Source organism: Haliotis rubra, unplaced genomic scaffold, assembly GCF_003918875.1.
Source record: "Haliotis rubra isolate DU_JTF1 unplaced genomic scaffold, ASM391887v1 Scf528, whole genome shotgun sequence".
Taxonomy (NCBI): domain Eukaryota; kingdom Metazoa; phylum Mollusca; class Gastropoda; order Lepetellida; family Haliotidae; genus Haliotis; species Haliotis rubra.
In genome coordinates, this window is record NW_025767222.1 from 459,262 (window position 1) to 478,311 (window position 19,050).

A 19,050-nucleotide genomic window follows, 5' to 3' on the forward strand; every position below is an offset into this window, starting at 1 on the left:
CGACTTGCACTATACTCACGCGAAATCATCACCTAGGAGATGTTGAAAAGAAAAAGAAAATGAAGGCCTAATTTGTCTGATTCTACACTCCCTGGTCAACGAGGGTGTTTTAAGAGCTTGCGACCATGGGAGTCCTGCCAACATGGCAAATGGGTACACACAGTCTGTGGTCAAATCTACCAGTTGTCCGACTTCCATTTTTTTGGAATCCTCGCTGGCTGAGGGGGTTAGATCGTTGATTTTGTGTGCTGGCGATTAGGTGTCTGAAGGTGTGGGTTCCAATCCACACTAGAGTACTAGAATCTATACTTTACTGAGAAAGTATGTAACAGATGTGACGGTATGAAGAACAAAATGTGTTATTTGTAAGGACAGATCCAATGCAGAAATGAAATAAATACATTGCATTCTGAAGATTTGTTGTTGTCATGTACGCTCGAGTGTGTCGTTTTAATATAACATAAAAACTAGCCAAACTTAATCAAAATGAATTTTGTCCTATCAATATGTTTCCAAAACACCGCAATTGGAGATTTATTTCGTGAGAAATCGATTTACGTTGTACAGACACATACTAAGAGATTTCGATATTTCTGAACAGACTGAAAAGAACATGCTCAAAGTTGCACAGCTGTTATCAGTTTTAGCATCCATCAAACAAACAAACTGATTCCGAAAATAAATATGAATTGAAAAATTTGTGTTTGAGTAGCCGACAGAAATATGTTTGACATACCACTTGTATGTTGGTGTTTAATACATCTTTTGTTTTGATTATGTACGTTGTAGACTTATCCTCAAGTACACAAGTAAAGTAGCAGCAGAACTCACCACGCAGTTTTCACACTCCACACATACCCTACAGATGTTGGAATTCTTGAGAACCTTGGACTGGTAGAATGCTGTCACCTGATTGGCTGAAAAAGGAAACGAGCACATTCTATTGGCTGACAAATAGCATCGTGTTGTCTGTCATGCAACACAGCCAACCTGACAGGCTTTTATGTTTGAAAAGACAACAATCACAGTGTTTTAACAGTCAAAAGCTTGAAACAGTTTAGAATTCTTTGGGTTTGTATGACACACTATATTGCTAGCTTCTTCTTCTCGTAGTGGGTAACTGTGGTGGTAATTAAGGCCTCTTTGAACTAGATGATCAAAGAAAGTAGAAAGGGCGTGATTAAATCTTTCAAATCCTATGAGCAAGACTATGCTGCTCACAGACCTCGAATCATACTCGACGCCAATTGTGTGATTCGAACCGATGTTCAATGAGTCCTGGCACGACCAAGGGACGTAACTCTGAACATATCATAGCCACATCATAGACTGCCACACCGATGATAGTAGCAGTTAACACTTACTTGGCTCATAGTAGTCGTAGACTCTGACTGGGACGGGCTGGGACTTGGCTACAAGACCTGTTCTCTGGAGGGTGACGGACAGACATACGGGCGTGGTTCCGATCTGTGACATTGACAGAGTCGAGTTAGTAACAAACAACAAACCAAACTGGTTAATATGTGTCCCAGTTGATCACTTGGACATTGCGACATGTGTTGTGGAATTAAAGCGTGCAAGTCTTGCTTCATTTCGTTTTCACCTCATTTTGGCAGTGTCACATTCACCAGAGACATGTCCTCTATGCAGTTGAGTTTATATTTTTAAAGTACATAAAAACAAAACGCTGGAGGATTTTTAGAGGATATACGTTCCTGGACATAGAATGTTCACTGAATATTTTTATTATTATCTCCTTTGACGTCGACCCATTTGTTCCAACGATGTTTAGTTTCTGTCAGGTATGCTCTGTAAAAGTCTTCATCATGGTGTCCAGAAACTCATCTACCGTACCAATTGCTGCGTGCAAAACCCTTACCATTCAGGAGATTTGCATTTCGTTTCTAGGTCTGGAGTAACACATAAAAATTTTTAAAAACTTAACCCCACAACCTTTCATTTTTAACGTCAACACATGCGCCTTTTCCTGAAGAAGTAGGACATCTGAAGGAATTTTTCGCAAAGCTTGACAATCATAAGAAAGCAAGATTTATGGATGTCAACTTCTTTATTGTGAATAACACGACGTGTCACCCGATGAAGGAGCAAGCATACACCCACGTCGACACGTTGAGGGTGACATCCACAATTTTGCTTTTCTTATACATTACACTTCTAACTGCCCTTCAAAGATTTGCCAATCATGATTATAACTCGAATATTCAAATTGCTCCACAACCTGAACGTCAACGGGACGTAATGAGCACCATCGTCCACGACTAGAACCTCCATCCATTTATCTTAATTTGAACATTGGGCTCTCATTATACCCCATATATATTTTCCAGCGAGATAGTGGACGAGGTTATGTGGGGATATGCATTATATATGAAAAATATGTCTCACCTCATCAAAATAGAGCACCACTTTTTTATTTTCAGTCTCGACTCTCTTCAAAGTTCTTAGTTTGGTAAGAGTGTCAAGGTCTGCCTCGAAACCTGAGGGAAGTCCGAGTTCTTGGATGGCCATTCCACTGGTACCATTTAACAGCCATCTGAGACAAATGTGAGAATATAAAACGCAATCCTGATTGCAAAACGCATGTGCTAAAAGATAGATGTTTAAGCAGGCAGGTATTTGTACATGTGAATACGATGTGAAGAAAGAAACAAGACGTATGTACATCTGATGATATGCAAACATTAGTCTCACTTAACGAAACCACACTGACAAACTATCAGAATGGCCCTCCCGCTCTTGAAAATAAATACAAATAAAAGCGACAAAACCCTTTCTTCATTCATAAGAAATTAAATCTGTGCTAAAAGCAGAGTCGATTGTACAAGTGTGACCATATCATGAGTATTTTCTTTCGTTTCTGCAGTATTGCAGCTGGACGATGTTGTAAGTTGTTTGTAAAGACATCGAGACTGGACTAGACAATCCTGTGATTCATGGCATCAACTAACAGATATATAATGGCACTGGTTTACCCTGTAAAGGCTCATATTTACACACATGCCGACAAAAGTGACATTTGAAAAGGTATTTTTCCAAAAGGAAATGAGTATCTGGTTTTGAAGCTGTCACGACATCATGCAAAATGCCAGAACCCCCGCCTCCCAACACAATGTGGCATGGTCACTCGCAAAGTGCCCACTCACTTGGTGCAGGTCTGGACTGTGATGGAGTTGATGTCCTCCTTCAGCAGCTTCACGGCCACATCAAAAGATGGCTCCTCCACCTCAGCATCAACGTTGAAGAACACGGCGACCTGAAGGACAAGTGAGAACTCTGAATGTTGCTTTATTTGTTGTTGTTGCAGTCAGTTATATCCTGTACTCACAGTCTGAACCAGCCAACATCATAATGTCATGGATAATCGTAGCCAGGCCTTCGATGTGAGGATAAAGGCATTTTCACTACCATGCTATAACACATACTGTTATGTGAACGGAACAAGAAAACCAAAAATCATGATTTGATGTTTCGCGCATTCGGGACGCAAGGCCTTAATGGAGCAGTCGTTACAATAACAATTATGCTTATAAACTTTAACTACCATTTTGTCACACCTAGCTACAATGGCGCGCTCTCAGCATTGATACTTCCGTCAGGATACCGGGCCCAGCTCTCAGAAACCTGTTCCTGTCGTGAACGAGGGTATGTTATGGATAGGCTCGACGACAGTGCCATCGTCTCGAAGACATGAGACACTGTTTCAATCACTGGTTGGTCTGGTCTGGACTCGACAGGTTAGACGCTGTTGTCATATGGCCTGAATATTGTAGTGAGCATTTAACAATAAAACACACTGTATGTTGTATTCTACGATACGCATACCTCAACGAGAGCGATCCCATTCCCTGTGGCTTCAACACTGACGCTATCGGGAACTGATGGTAGCTGGAGAAAACAAGAAAATTGGAAATATGTGAAGAACTGACAAACTGAAACTATCTGAAAGAACATGGAAATGAAAAGGATATATGGCCAATAACGACAAGACTGTGGACAGTAAATCTGTATATATCGTAGCAGTGAATATGCCATGGTTCTTCCCCACCTCGAAATACATAATAGGTGCCTGATACAACACACCATGTACATGTATACACTCTGAACAGTGTATGGTTTGGAAATATCTACATGTAGCGTTCATGGACTGGTCATTTGTTATTACGGATGGGGTGTGTGTTGCGTTCACCAGAACTACAGATAACTTTTGGGTCATTGAGTTATGTACTCGCTTGTGTTCATCTCAATCGGATATCCTAATTTTCCTTTGAGTAACCAGATAAATTGTACTCACCTCACTCAAACTCAATTGGGTATTTTGCCATTTTCAATTAATTTAAAAAATATACTACAGTTTAAATGTTAGTGTTTGGTATCTATTATTTATCTGTATTATGAAAAACTGCAAGTTGTCAAGTTAAAATAGAACCTCTCAGTATACCTCAGTTATTTAATCTCCCCCCCCCTCCCTCCGTACGCAAGCTCAGATTTGACATTTTTTTGTGTACGCATGCACGATCACATTTATAGAGTACTTGTACGCAATAGACTTAATAGGAATTGAGTTTTCACATAAATATTTGCGTAATTTACGCAGATACGCAGCTTATCTGTACCTGCGTTCGTTTACAGCGCTGCGGATACTGTGTGTACGGATGAACACTGACTGTAATCTTTATGCTGACGCTTGTACGATATGTTTAAACCGACGTCGATACGCGTATGGTTTGACTTGCCGCTGTGAAAGCCACTTTCTGAGAGACTCCTTAAGGGTGCTTCAATTATTATGAAAAAGTTGAACCAAACCAAGATCTGCTCAACACATTGTTAAACACAAAACATAAAATGAATTTAAAATAATGAATAAACAATATACTATAAATAACTCAAACTCATTGTTCATTAACGTACTCGTGTGAACACTTCAACACTGAAGAGTTTTCTTATTTTAGCTAAAACTGTAAATCTGAGTTTTCAGCCTAAACCTTATGAAACAACACAACTAGGTACTTCAACAATGAGCAGTGTTCGTATCATTGTCATTAGTCTAACATTGACTGATACATATTTATATAGACCGAATAAGTACTCCCGCTATAAGTCACCCAGACATCGCAAAGCAAGTACTCGGACGATTCCTTGTGTTTAAAACTAGGAACGCATTAGAAACACTGATAGTTACAGAAAAGAAACTATCAATCAAGCGACTTGTAATTCAAAGGAAGAGTATCTCCGGTGTACCCAAATTCAAATGAGGGATAACACAAAATGAAATTCAAGACGGTATTATGTTTTACCCAACTGAGTTTGTCCCCTACAGGTTGCGTGTACGGATGTACATTTGAGTGCCTGTTCTCACCTCGACACTCTGGAGCACCAGCGCGTTGTTCTGGTTGACAGAGAACTGATGGCTGAAGCTGCCACTGTTCACTGTCACCTGGATGTCGAAGTTGTTGGAGTACGCCATCTTGGCGAATTCAGACAGAGCCTGCAGGGCCATGTCCTGACAGTTGTCCTGAAAGAATACCAATATGTTGTCTGGTATTAAAATAATTTGTTAAAATAGCAGCTCAAACCCACATGTATGTTATACATTTGTATCAGTGTTTTAAAATGTAGTGACACTATATATAATTCCAAAATGACCTATAACTGATAGTGCTGACTTTTGAAGCTGTTATGATGACCAGGAACTTTTTTTAATGCATGGCCAACTTCTTTATTGCAATAGATTAGGCGTTTCGGTGTAGACGCTAACACCGTTATCAAGTGATAAACATCATTATGAACAAGAAGAATATACATGTATATGACTATACTTGTGACTAAGTAGGTACCTGAGTGGATGAGAAGCCACCATGAGGATTACGCTGAGATGCCAACCACTTCATGACGCTCAGACCACCATTAAAGTCATCCCTCTCGGCGAATGTCAGCAGGGCGTATGACGTCATCTCGATGTCGATGGCATTTTTGGGGGATGGTGGTGTCCAGTAACCGCGGGACGCTGTCGACGTAGTTTCGGGGCGGTGCCAGTGTTTCATTCCATCTACAAAGGTTTGTAAGTGACCTTTCAGTAATATTACAGAGTCAGCTCAAATAGACTCAAGGCCAAAGTGAAACAGACAATTACCGCCGTAGTAAACACCAACTATCAAGAAGTTTCACCGTAATGACTTGTGGCGTATAATAGAAATACTGTGTGGCCTAGTGGTGGTCCGATTAATTGAAATAACCGAAGATTGGTCGCAATGACAAAACGACCAATCAATCGATCATGTTTTCTCATAATCGAACACAAACAATTTTCGAACACTTGTTTGCAATAACGATATTTTTCACAAGGTTGGTTTTGTCTGTTACATTTCATTAGCACTACAAGCTCTTCCAATTCATGATTGAATTTATTATAAAGACTCCATGAAGTTCATGTTCCTAACATACTTGTCATCCTTTAAAGATGTCAAATTTGCAAATGCATTTTGTGCAATTTGCAAATAAACGAAAGAACTACATGTTTTTTCTTTATTTCTTGTGCATTAACAAACATAACCAGAAAAACTTAATAAATGACGCTAACCAATTAGTTTCGATGTTTGATCGGTTGTAATGAACCAATCATCAATTATGAGATTTAAACCAATTCCCAACACTAGTGTAGCCACATCGAGGGGCGACTGTTTAGTGTGTAAGAAAAATCCACACTGAAGTTCATGCACAGACCAAATATCATTATGCTATCTGGGACTCAAAAGAATCAGGATCGAATCCAGTGGAAGTAAACCGAGGCGAATTATGGTCTGGATAATGGAGATCCTCACCCTTGACAATGGCATGTGAGTTCAGTGTGTCAAACAAATCGTTAGCTTTGATGCTGCCAGCAAGTTGCAGGGCATACGTCATAATGGCCAGAGCGTAGTCATCTGTCGGAGTCTGATTCTCAAGGAACCGGACTGCCTTATTTGTTGCCTCACGAATCCGCTGTTGGACATCCTGTTTTATAAAACAAATTAGTTCCATAAATGACATGTGTTAGACAAGATGTTTGTTTACAGTGGAGTATATTCTGAAGGATGGAAAATATTAAGGATTGCCCCAGAGAGGATCGAACTGGTCCTCAGTAATGCATGAGTGTTACAGTAGACTGACATAAATTGATAGCCTGGCTCTGTGAATTATGGTACCTAAAGACGATTATTTCAATTCTGTTTTCAGCTACTGGCGTGCCCTGATGTGACTATTAACATCCAGCTTATATACCTTGAACACCTCTGACTTCAGAAGATTTGACAAATGCCACATGACATACCCGTGGAAGGTCGTTGTTCTCGAGAAGGGCGATGAGGACATAAGCCGTCAGTGGTGCTCCTTTTCCAGCTCCTCCCTGGATAAAAATATAGAGAATGCAACTGAGTCTGTGCTTGCTGATGACAACAATGTAGTAACCTGTGCGCCACTTGTATCAACACTGGCGCTGGACCGGCCTTGTCAAACTTCATCTGAGGCTATGATCAGGCATTCCATACAGGATTCATTTGAGTCTTGACAGTGAGTGTGATTGTTTGTTCTGAACTGTATGAACCAAAGGGTAAGATATTCGCTAACTTGAGAATACGGTAGGTTTTAGCTGATAAAACAAAGTATACTATCCCAAAAAAGAAACGCATAGGCGTTTTGTACTTTTTAAAATCTACCACTTACCTATTATGTTCAAACAATCGTCAAAATATGTAACAAAATGTTGATAACATGATTTTACACAATTGCACAAGTAAAAGATTGACTTAACCAGAGAATGTTGTTTTTGATGATAAATCTTACAAAGATTAAAAAGGCATCACCACAACCCAACAGAAAGCACCTTCCAGTTGAAATTGTGCAGCAAAGAGCATGCACTGTCTGCCTATTACTTTCGGAAATCGGCATTCGTTTTGAAGGTATTTCAATGAGTGAGTGAGTGAGTTAAGTTTTACGCCGCACTCAGCAAAATGGCGGCGGTCTGTAAATAATCGAGTCTTGTCCAGACAATCCAGTGATCAACAGCATGAACATCGATCTGCGCAATTGGGAACCGATGACATGTGTCAACCAAGCCAGCGAGCCTGACCACCCGATCCCGTTAGTCGCCTCTTACGACAAGCATGGGTTACGGAAGGCTCATTCTAAACCGGACCTTCACGGGTGAAGGTGTTTCAAGGTCAAACCACTACGCCACGTCTGGCGATTACCAAAGAATGCACGCTGGAGATTACCAATCTTCTGTTGCCAGGCGTCTGAATATTAGTCTGAGCACGATATCACGGCTTGCTGCTCGTAACAACCGAAAAGGTATAACAAATGACCCTCCCCATATAGGCAGACCTCGAGTCACCACTGTAGCCCAAGATCGGTACATCCGGGTACTACATTTGCGTGATCGTACTGCCATGGGTGACAGCACAGCAGCCAGGGTGCCTGGACTTCGGAGGATATCCGGTCAAACCGTACGGAGCAGGTTGAGAGAAATTGGATTGAGAGCCAGATCTGACGTCGGGCCCGTGCTACGTCGTCACCATGGCGCTCAACGCCTCCGTTATCTAAAATTATCCACTTGGTTGTATAAACATTTCCTTCTTCTAAACTGACAAAATTCATTTCCTAAAATCTTTGTTGTGGACTAGTTATACATGTTTGAAATTACAACAATTTCGCAACAGATTTCTGGGTTATGCGTTTCTATTATGGAATAGTATATATTGCCGAATGCAAGTATTTAGGAAACGCTGACTGCATACTGATGAAAGGGGATGAATTTCAGTATCTGGTTATGAATGTTTTATGTAGTATCAACCTTGCCAAACCTACGGCCACTCACTAATTTTGATACGAGCACATGAGGTAATTTCTTCATCAAGAAAAGAATTCACACCGATTAAAAAAATTAAGAGGCATATTTCGGATTAAACTTGGTAGGTCCAAAGTATTAGAGTCATTTCCTAAACCCTAATGGTTAACTGCCTCTACACTCACTGTCAGGGATTTGTGGAAGACTTTTCCAGGTTCCGGAAAGGAACCGTCAGCGTTCTGTCTCCGTATCATCCAGTCGATGGCTTTGGTCAGAACTTCATCGTCGATGAAGGTGTATGGTTTAGCTTGGTGGAACGTCTTCACAACAAACGCTGTCAACCTGGAAGTAGAGTGCTGGGTTCAGCTGCACGCTAGCATAAACGTATCACTCACCCACTCTGCTTATTGCATACGTTATTGGATCTCAACCTACGGAACTCACCACATGCTGCCGGAAGGATCACTCTCGCCAAAAGCACTGAAGGAACCATCTTTGTGCTGGTAGGTCAACTCTCTCTGGTATCCTGGAGGAGATGAGGGAAATGACTGAGATACAACGTGATATACGATACACAAATAGGGCCCGTAAGTAAGTCACTACGCGGGACTTAAGTACTTCCGGTGACAAACAACCTTTCATGCCTTTTCGAATGGTTTCATGGTTGTCACCTGACAGTAAGGAACCGATAATCTTTTCAGGAATAACAGATTTCCGATCTAAACAAAAACACACACACACACACACACACACACACACACACACACACACACACACACACACACACACACACACACACACACACACACACACACACACACACTCACAAACACACACACACACACACACACACACACGCATCCCATCCCAATTAGCTAACTATTACAACTGTCAACATCTGTGACATCTGCTAAGGCCGTCAGTATTCATTTCTGTGTTTCTCATCTCCCGACCGACCCAAAGTTTCCTTCCGACGGAACAAGCAATTTGTTATTTATTTTACAAAATGCCGCCGACAGCAATTATTTCAGCCCGATCAAACCAAAAACTTGTCTTTAAAGTCAACTTTAAAAAATATAATATTTTGAAAAGTCTCTCAAGCACCTAAATGGGCGATCTTTTTCAATTTATCTTCCCTTCACTAATCCACTTGGAGCGCTGGTCCGGATGGTCCAACCTTAAACTGACAGAGCATGTCTTATGCGCGATGGGATCTGTTCTTGTTACTAAACACTTAGAGACAGTTAACCAGTACAGCCTTCACCATCACCGTTAACGTTCACGCTGGTGCATATGGACAGTATATCTTTTCCCTTGACCGATGATATATCAAGTGTGATATCCTGAAATATTTGTGATGTGATGGATAGCCATGACTGCTTATATTGCATTAATGAATCGCAAAATTGCCATTCGAAGCGAGGCAGTGGAATCAGCTGATCGTTTTCAGGTCATATTTTGTCATTTTGTTCCCTTTTTGCAATCGGTAATTCAAATCTGGCACTAGATGTCTGAATATCACACATTTAAGCCTGCAGTGTATTTTTGCATTTGTACTCAAATCTATATCGTATTACGCCGATTACGCTACATTCATGTAATTCAGTACGGTCGGGAGCTGATGCGGTGCGCGAAATGTGAAAACATTGTTATGCCACGTGTGAACTTCGTCGTGAATCTGATATTTTTGTATGATGGTGCGTGTGTTCTTTAATATTACATTACACATGCAAGACTTTATTCAGTCATTGTACATAAGTATTATCTGTTAAATTTGGGAGAGCGGAAGGTCGTGGGTTCGATCCCCGACCGCGTCATACCAAAAGACGTTAAAATATGGTACGTGTTGGTCCCTGCCTGGCGCTCGGCATTAATGGGTACAACAAGGACTGGTCGGCTCGGAGTCAGTATAATGTGTCTGTGTGGGGTATTCATGCTTCACTGCGGAATGGTATCTCAGTGGGATAGCACTATAAAACCAGTCTCCATGGTGTCAGTAACGCACCAGATTCCATGTACTTGATTGCCTTGTCCTCTATGTCTCCCGTCAGCTGATTGGTTGCTGTCAGGTAGTTGGTGACAAACACATCCGGGGCCAACCCCAGCATCGTCTGCTCGCCACATCCGGTAGGCATGCGCAGAAGTTTGTCCAGACCATTCACTGTTGGACCCATTAGGTCGCCTAGATGACGAAAATATATATATATATATATATATATATATATATATATATATATATATATATATATATATATATATACGTGTTGGGACACAGGTTGTCTTCAGGAAATCAAATTGTTTCCTTTTCTTTCTATTTTTCTGAAACTATGAAATACCAAACCAAGACATATAAATACAAGTTAGTAATCACAAGAACTACTACATTTATGTTTTTACTTAATATGCAGTGACTAGAATGCATTATGCATGCATGTCATTATCATGCAAACTGTTACCGTAAGGACGAAATAATTAGGAGATGACAAATGTCCTGTGTAAAGAAACGACGCTACAAACCAACTGCGGTGACCCTAGCTCTCAGTGACCCTGGGACCACGTTCTGGGGCAGAGTGAGGGGAACAGACTTGACAAAACTGGGCGCTTCCCTCAGATCAATCAGGACAGGAACATTGTACTCTTTAGGGGTTCCTTCAGGCTGAAGAGAGATTATATATACGTGCTGGAATATTGTGCTCTTTCAGGGGGTTCCTTCAGGCTGAAGAGATTGTGAATACATAAAAGAACACTATATTCTTTCGTGTACATACAGGCTGAAGAGATTGTATGCACTCAAAGGAACATGTTATTATTCAGTGGTTATTTCGAACTGGAAAGAGATTGTGATTACTGTATTGTACTCACATGGTGTTCCTACAGGATGAGAAGAGAAAAACAATAGGAATAGAAGTGGGATTGTACTCATAAGGAGAACGGAAGAATGAATGAAAATGTTTCCTTTACCTCGACCAGGAGCTGTCTCTTGATGGCGTCAGCAGCGAGGGTGGATCGGGCGGAAACGGTCAGGTCGATCTTCCCCAGGATGGTTGGGACAATGGGGAAATATACAGAGGTGGCGCCACCTGCCTTCACCTGGGGTAATATACACAACGTTAACACTGAAGCATTGTTATTCTTTAATGTTGTGAGAAAATACTAGCTAACCATTCGATTTATGATTATAGTCAACGGGATTTGGTGAAGTGGTAAAATAATTCACCAATGTAATAAAACTGTTACATCCTTTAAAAATATATTTTTATACATTGCAATATTACACCCACGGCACTGTTTGCAAGAAACTGTGTATCGTACATATGTTCAACATGTAGATGGGATTCAGTTAATACATTGATGATACCGCGATTCATTGATCTTACTCCTGATAATAACATCAACCGCTTACCTGGACTGTCTGACTCTGATCTTCCGATTCTGTTCGTTCACGTCTGTTGCCACGGACAACGACATTCCTGTATTCCACAGACTTGGGCAGAGTCACAACAGCCTAAAAGATGTGGGTATGGAACTTGAAGACGGCTTCTCAGTGGCTTTTCAAACTTTTTAGCAAAATCAGTGCATGAAATAAGGCCCGTCCGACAGCCCGAGACGGGCTAGATTTCTGAAGGACAGTCTAAATTTACAGCTAGCCAGTCCGATGATCTGGTAAAGATTTTAGATGTTCCATACAGCTGAGTAAACTCACGATATATCTTGGTGTCTGATCTGGTTAAATTCATTTCGGACTGGTAACATTTTGAAGGTACCAGCCCTGATGTCTGGCTGGGTTTGTGGCTTATTTCATACACTGGCAAAATATCAACACTGGACTCGTATGATGTTATCTTAATCGACATATACTTGTGAAGTTATATTAAAACAGTCATAGGCTTGAAGTAACCGGTGCAATCTTTTGGGCGGTACACGAAGCAGTCGGTCAGCGAAGTAGGAAAAGCGTTCGCTGGTAATGCCAAAAGACTGGTTTGGGTCCTCAAACTGATGCACATGTATCAGAGTTATGTATCACTCGCATAGCATAACCGTGTTTACCTGTACTACGGGAATCTGGCCTTCAGTATAGAAATTAACAAAAAAGGGCTATCACAAAAGAGACTCTCATCTTCCCCGATGAACTAGGATACCATTGAAAACTCCAAAGGCTTAGAGCAATTATTCTCTGGTACCTGGAAATAACTACTTGTCCACGTCGTATCTACTACTCACGTCGACGTCTTGAGCAAGGTAGTTGAAGACGATGGCCTGGAGAGCTAGCTGTTCCCCTCGGGTCACGGAGTACGGCAGGCTGAGGCTCACGAAGAAGGGGCGGAACACGCGGATCTGAACACACGACAAGTGTAGGCTGGTAAACATGTTATTAAGTAAACACATTCGACAAAGGCCGGAACATGAGGGTCTGAACATTATCACTTTTTGGGTGGACAAAGAGTTCCACAATGTTGCATCTCAGGGACACAAAACCCAAACAATCAGCTTCACTTTAACCGAGTCTGGATTGTATTTAGTTCTATCGCTGTGTGTCATCGTGATGGGGAGCAAACTGCAATCGTTAGGTGTATTAAGAAAACGACAAATTTAGACGTGGTCCAGTAACCTCGAGACCAGACACAAAATTACTTACGGAGGTAGCTAGGTCGAGGCGTAGATTAGTGACCTACCTTGGCTGAGGTTGGTGCAATTCCAAGGCCGCTCTGAGTGTTGACGGCGAAGGCGCTGGCCACCCAAGACGTGATGGTATCTGGCACTGTTGTTGAGATGACAGCTGTGCCATCGGCACTGTGGTATTGAAGAGTGAAAAATATAACCAACTAAGACGATATCAGCTTTCGACCATTCTCAACAAAAAAACCCTGCTTCCTCATGATCAACATGAAGTGTCCAGGTGAAAACAGCTTGTCTTATACTGAAAACATTGGTCGTAGGCGTGACTACCAAAGGTTTCATCCACTTGGCACTTGGACCACACATTGATATTAACTGTTGGTTTATTGAATTTATTTCTTCAGTTGTTGTTGCCGTTCAGTACTCTATTCACTTAATTAACATTAAAGAGCCCATATACTCTAGGGGGTACAAATACATAAATCCTTTTTGACATTGTTATGTAATGAAACCCCGTCATTAAAACTACTCATTTCGACCAATAATTAACTCATTGTGACAACAGTGCACAATTCTCTCCCGCGAACGAAATTTCAACCAATTAGAGGGGCGCGTCTCAGTGACGTAATGTGAGTTATTCATACGAGGTTCGCTTACGAATTCATGTACATTTCCGGGGATAAATTATCTTGTTTACAGATTTGTCGAAATCTGAAATCGTGACAATTGTTGTGAAAAGTGAAAGCTTTTTGTTTTCACAATCTACTGTCATTTAGTCTTGTCACCTGCTTTGCCTAGCTTCCGAGTTACAACTTGTTTTCATAGACGATTCTGTCAAAATCGCTTGTTGTCGCTAGGCCTTTTTTGCTGGAGCCAGACGCTAGTGGTAGTTAAAACGATGATCAGCCTCGCTCATTACGGTTACAGGAAGAAGATCGACTAGTATCTACATACTGGTGAGTGGACGTTAACCACGTGAATATGGCAGGTAATTTATCGCACAATATTGTCACTTCAACCCCTACCTCGCTTCCGTGGAAGAAACGAGTAGAGAGTAGTTTTGATTTTCTAACTTGATGAAAACAAACCATAATCTCATTGATTCTCGACCAGACTTTAGCCCGTGACGTCACGATTTTTAAAAATGGCGGCCCTGTCGCGAACATCCGCCAGTCAGAGAATAAATGCTATTTAGGTTTGTTTTCACAGAGTTACAAAATCAAAACTACTCTCTACCGGTAGTAAACTATGTATTTCATCGATGGCCAATAGGATTTTGCATTATATTAGGCGGGTGTTAATATAATACTACTTACAATATTATTGTCACTTGCACCACAACCTCGCTTCCGAGGAAGAAATCGTTATGTTACAAGTTTTGTCATGCAAAATCTTCTGGTCATCAATCATATACATATTTTACTACAACTAGTAAGTACTTTTGATTTTTTAACTTCCGGGAAGTGATCTGAACACAAGTAAGATATGTTCCAGGCTTCCACAACGCTCGCCCCGCACTCACAAACATAACCAATTTAGCACGAACTGCGGGGTTGGGTGGAAATCTGTACATGATGACACCATCACACGACTCCTGGGAGCAATTTACGGCGATTCGGTCGCTGACGTCGAGAATTCAGCAAAATGACGAGCTTGTTGCACATTTTATATACAGCTAACTGAAAATCCTTCCTCATGTAACGTCACTTCCGGTTCGCTGCAGTGCTCTGGCGACAGAGTTACGTAGCCTCTCTGTGGTTTCGTTGGCGGGCGAGAGAGAAGCAGACGACTTTTTGGCAACTTTAGTCGCTCGGTATTAATTACAGGCCTACCAAAGAAAACTTTCCCACTGTGCAGAAATAAGCAGATAAGCCCACATTAATTGTGGAAATAGCAACAATAGCAACATAAACATAATACCTCTCTACTGGTGTTCCGCTTAAGGCTAACCACACATCTTTCATATGCAGTGGTTAAACGAGTACAAAAAAACAAAAGTTTATTCGTTCTTCCATTTCCAACATGTACCTAACTGTCATGTTTTGCCATAACCAGGTTTCCGGAAATTCTGTCCTGATTCGTTCCACTTCTTTCAGTCCCCCAGCTGAAGCAATTTCTGCGTTCTGTCCAGCAAAAGCAGGTCTTCTTTGTTGTTCCCTTCTTGGACCCCTTGCAGCATTGCCACCAGAGCCACCAAAGCTACCAGCGCCACCACCTCTGCCTCCACAAAACCGACAGCCATCTGGATGATGAAGAGTGGGAAGAATAAATGGATTTTTAAAAATGTAAATGAAAACTGAAAGGCCAGTCGTTACAGTTGCTTATGTCTATATGCATACAAACGCACATGCATACATGTGGGCGCGTACATGTTTGTTTTCACGTAAGTTCGTATGTTAGTATCTTGTCGTGTTGGCTGGTTAAAGCCTTTGATCCTCACGCCGAACCCGGGTTCGACTCCCCACATGGGTACAATGTGTGAAGCCCATTTCTGGTGTTCCCCGCCGTGATATTGCTGGAATATTGCTAAAAACGGCGTAAACCTAAACTCAATCAGTCACTCACTCGCTAGTTGGCCTGTTGGCATGCCTGTTGGGTTGTATTTAAATGTGCTGTTATTTATGCTGGTGTGCATGCACCCGTGTGTGTGCGCGCGCGCGTGTGTGCTGATTTATCTGTTCTATGCGTGTTAAAGGTTGGTATGCAGATACGTTTGAATATACAAGTGCTTCAGGTATTGCTTTGTATGATGAATTGACCCGTTTGAAATGGACTCAAGGCTGGCAACGTGTTTTCTCCGAATTGTGAATGCGTTTATTCTGCAATATGCAGAAACTGTTCCTTTCCAGACTGTTGCCTAGTTTGGACTGGACTGGTTCCCCAGCGGCTATCTAAAGCGTTATCTCATGCTAAGCTGAGATACATTTATGTATTCAATTTGGTTATGGTATACTTTAAAATTCAGATCATAATACTCTAAACGATAACGAACCCATCAGCAAGACTTACAGTATCTTTCATGTTGGTATACAAGTGCGTCTGTCATCACAGCAACTCCCGAGTTCTGGAATAAAGTAAAAATGTGTACAAGTCCAAGGGCCAATGCATCTGGGGAAAATATATACCTATTCCCATTTCATGTTCAAAAGTTTTCGGTCTACAAGAAATCATCCGCTTTGACAAAGTGCTGTACTAAGGAACCGTCGTAGTGACGGCGGTACCGCCACATAGATTTGTATCAAGTATCATATTTTCGACGCTGATATCTCAATAACGGCTTCTGTCTACCAGATGAGCACAAGCGAGTAGATAACTCAATGACCCAAAACGTTATCTGTAGCTCTGTTAACCAATTCATAATATTTCCTGATTCTAATACATCACTTCAAGCGCGTAGAGATTTATCTGCAAAACATCCATTCAAACATTTAAACTTGGCATCATGAAATTGTACAGTGACCTCGCTACTGGCAGTTCGGCTGCAAACCTGATGATACTTGAAGCAACTATTACTATCTCACTAAGTTCGACATCGTCTTTTGAGGGTGCCAAGCACCTTTGCACTGTAGGCTAAAGTAGCTATGGATAATACCCTAGCTTTTCTACTTATGAAACCTCACTCTCAGTCCCAACACTACATCCGAGAGCACATCAGAGTGAATCAGACCACTAATGCAAACTTGGAACACCCAAAGTAGGTTTAAACAGACGTCATACAATGTAACAAGCTTTAGATTACCCCAACATGGGTTGTCATTTACACACGTTGACGTTGCAAGAAGACGAATAGGTATCCTTTACTAATGGGTATTTGTAGAAAGCTGAGGATCCTCCCTTATGGTGAGTATGTGTAGATTTCTCTCTCATAAAGGAGACATATCACCATTCATATTCTTTAAAGGGTATGTGTAATATTGACAGTGCTCATTTAATGTTTGGTGTTGCAAACAAAATAGAAACATGTGATAAATTGTGAATGGCTGCATTGTGTATTAAATTATTGTCCAACTACAGTTATTGACGGCAGTTACATTAAAAAGAGTTAAAGAAAGGTACAATTATTGTTCTCCTGACGGTGGTACCTGAGTCCATCTTAATCGAAATCCTCGATTACAGTTTGAACATTTAATATTGGTTAGTCTTACAAACAAACAGCAAAGTGGCCAAAGTGTTAGTACTGCTGAGGAATCATGAAGGAAGCAGAAGCTACCAAAGCAGCCATGATTGTAAATATAACATTGAATCAATTACCCATCTATTTTGGGACTGTGAAATTGTTCAAGATATCTGGAAAAACCTCCAGTCATGGCTCTTAACTGGCTTGAATATTCCGTTATATTTCACAAAACAGAATGTTTTACTTGGAATTAAAGGAAAAATAAGGTCCAATTAATGCCATAATACTTGTTGTGAAGCAAGTTATGTTTATACACAGCAGAAATTCAACTGTACCCTATATCAGTCATGTGAAAAGGGAGATAATTAAGTATTATGACATTACAAAATATGTTTATTCCTCCTCTTGTGGTGTTGACAATTTTTTCTCCTTTTAGTCATCTCTACATACACTCTTCTAGCACTATAAGGAGAGGGATGAATGATTTTGTCTATGTTATCCTTATTTCATATAGATACAAATTGAATGCATATCCCCCCTGTATATACATATGTACACACATATACATATACACATACATGCCTGCATGCATGCATACATACATACATTAATACACACACATACGTACATACATATGCGCGCACGCACGCACGTACACACACTATGAAGTTATGGTGTATCTGAGGGCATTTTCTATAGAAATATCATTGATTGCTTTTGTAGTCTTGTATGTCAACACAATTGTACCTATCAATGTCATACATTGACCACATGTACTGTACCTATAAACAAGTGAAAAAATGGTAAAAAACAACAACAAAGCAGCCATGATTCCCAGTAAGGTCGTCTACCGTTGGCTGCTTATGGTCTGTAGAAATAATACACCGATACAATACTTTTTAAACATTGAATTGTTTTGTTTTACACCCAATTAAGATACTTATCTAACTGTTTACTGTCCTTTACTGTCGACAGACATTTTGTGCAAAATTATCTCTTTCTCAAGGCGATATGGCCGATGCGGAGTACACTACGGGACAACGGGCCATTTATTTGTTCTGTGATACATTTGATGTTCCATTCGTTAGAAAACGATCTTTCTGTTGTGGAGATGCTATGGAGTGGTGACAGGATCACAATATATCCAATACAAGTATCAAGGGTGAAACGGTATACCGCGGTATTAGTAGAACCGCGGTATTTTGCCCTCGTTCGGTATACTGAAATGCGGTCCAAACATTTGGTATTTTAGGTTTTAGTACCGTCATTTTATTAACCTTTTTAAACCTGTTCTAATATGTCTAAAAACCGAATAATTTTCCCAAAATTTGTACATTTCTTTGATTGAGGACCGCTATTTTCCCGGAAGTAAGTTCTTATATACCGAACCGAAGGCCTTGTACCGCAATACGTACTGTATCGCGGTAAGAGCGTACCGTTTCACCCCTGTCCAATATATATGATGAATCCACAA

The 19,050-nt window shown here is 40.9% G+C and overlaps 1 protein-coding gene across 1 annotated transcript in view; it reads right to left on the minus strand.

Annotated features, from left to right (window-relative positions):
* LOC124252880 (CD109 antigen-like) overlaps positions 1-19,050 on the minus strand; it is a 40,491-nt gene that overhangs the window by 105 nt on the left and 21,336 nt on the right. Inside the window, 19 exon segments of the mRNA XM_046686555.1 lie at positions 832-917; positions 1,365-1,467; positions 2,407-2,554; positions 3,165-3,274; positions 3,844-3,906; positions 5,378-5,521; positions 5,856-6,067; positions 6,840-7,011; positions 7,328-7,402; positions 9,028-9,184; positions 9,287-9,368; positions 10,848-11,024; positions 11,360-11,498; positions 11,804-11,932; positions 12,246-12,347; positions 13,064-13,177; positions 13,516-13,633; positions 15,488-15,701; positions 16,469-16,523. Of these exon segments, the coding sequence (XP_046542511.1) occupies positions 832-917; positions 1,365-1,467; positions 2,407-2,554; positions 3,165-3,274; positions 3,844-3,906; positions 5,378-5,521; positions 5,856-6,067; positions 6,840-7,011; positions 7,328-7,402; positions 9,028-9,184; positions 9,287-9,368; positions 10,848-11,024; positions 11,360-11,498; positions 11,804-11,932; positions 12,246-12,347; positions 13,064-13,177; positions 13,516-13,633; positions 15,488-15,701; positions 16,469-16,523 (2,400 nt within the window).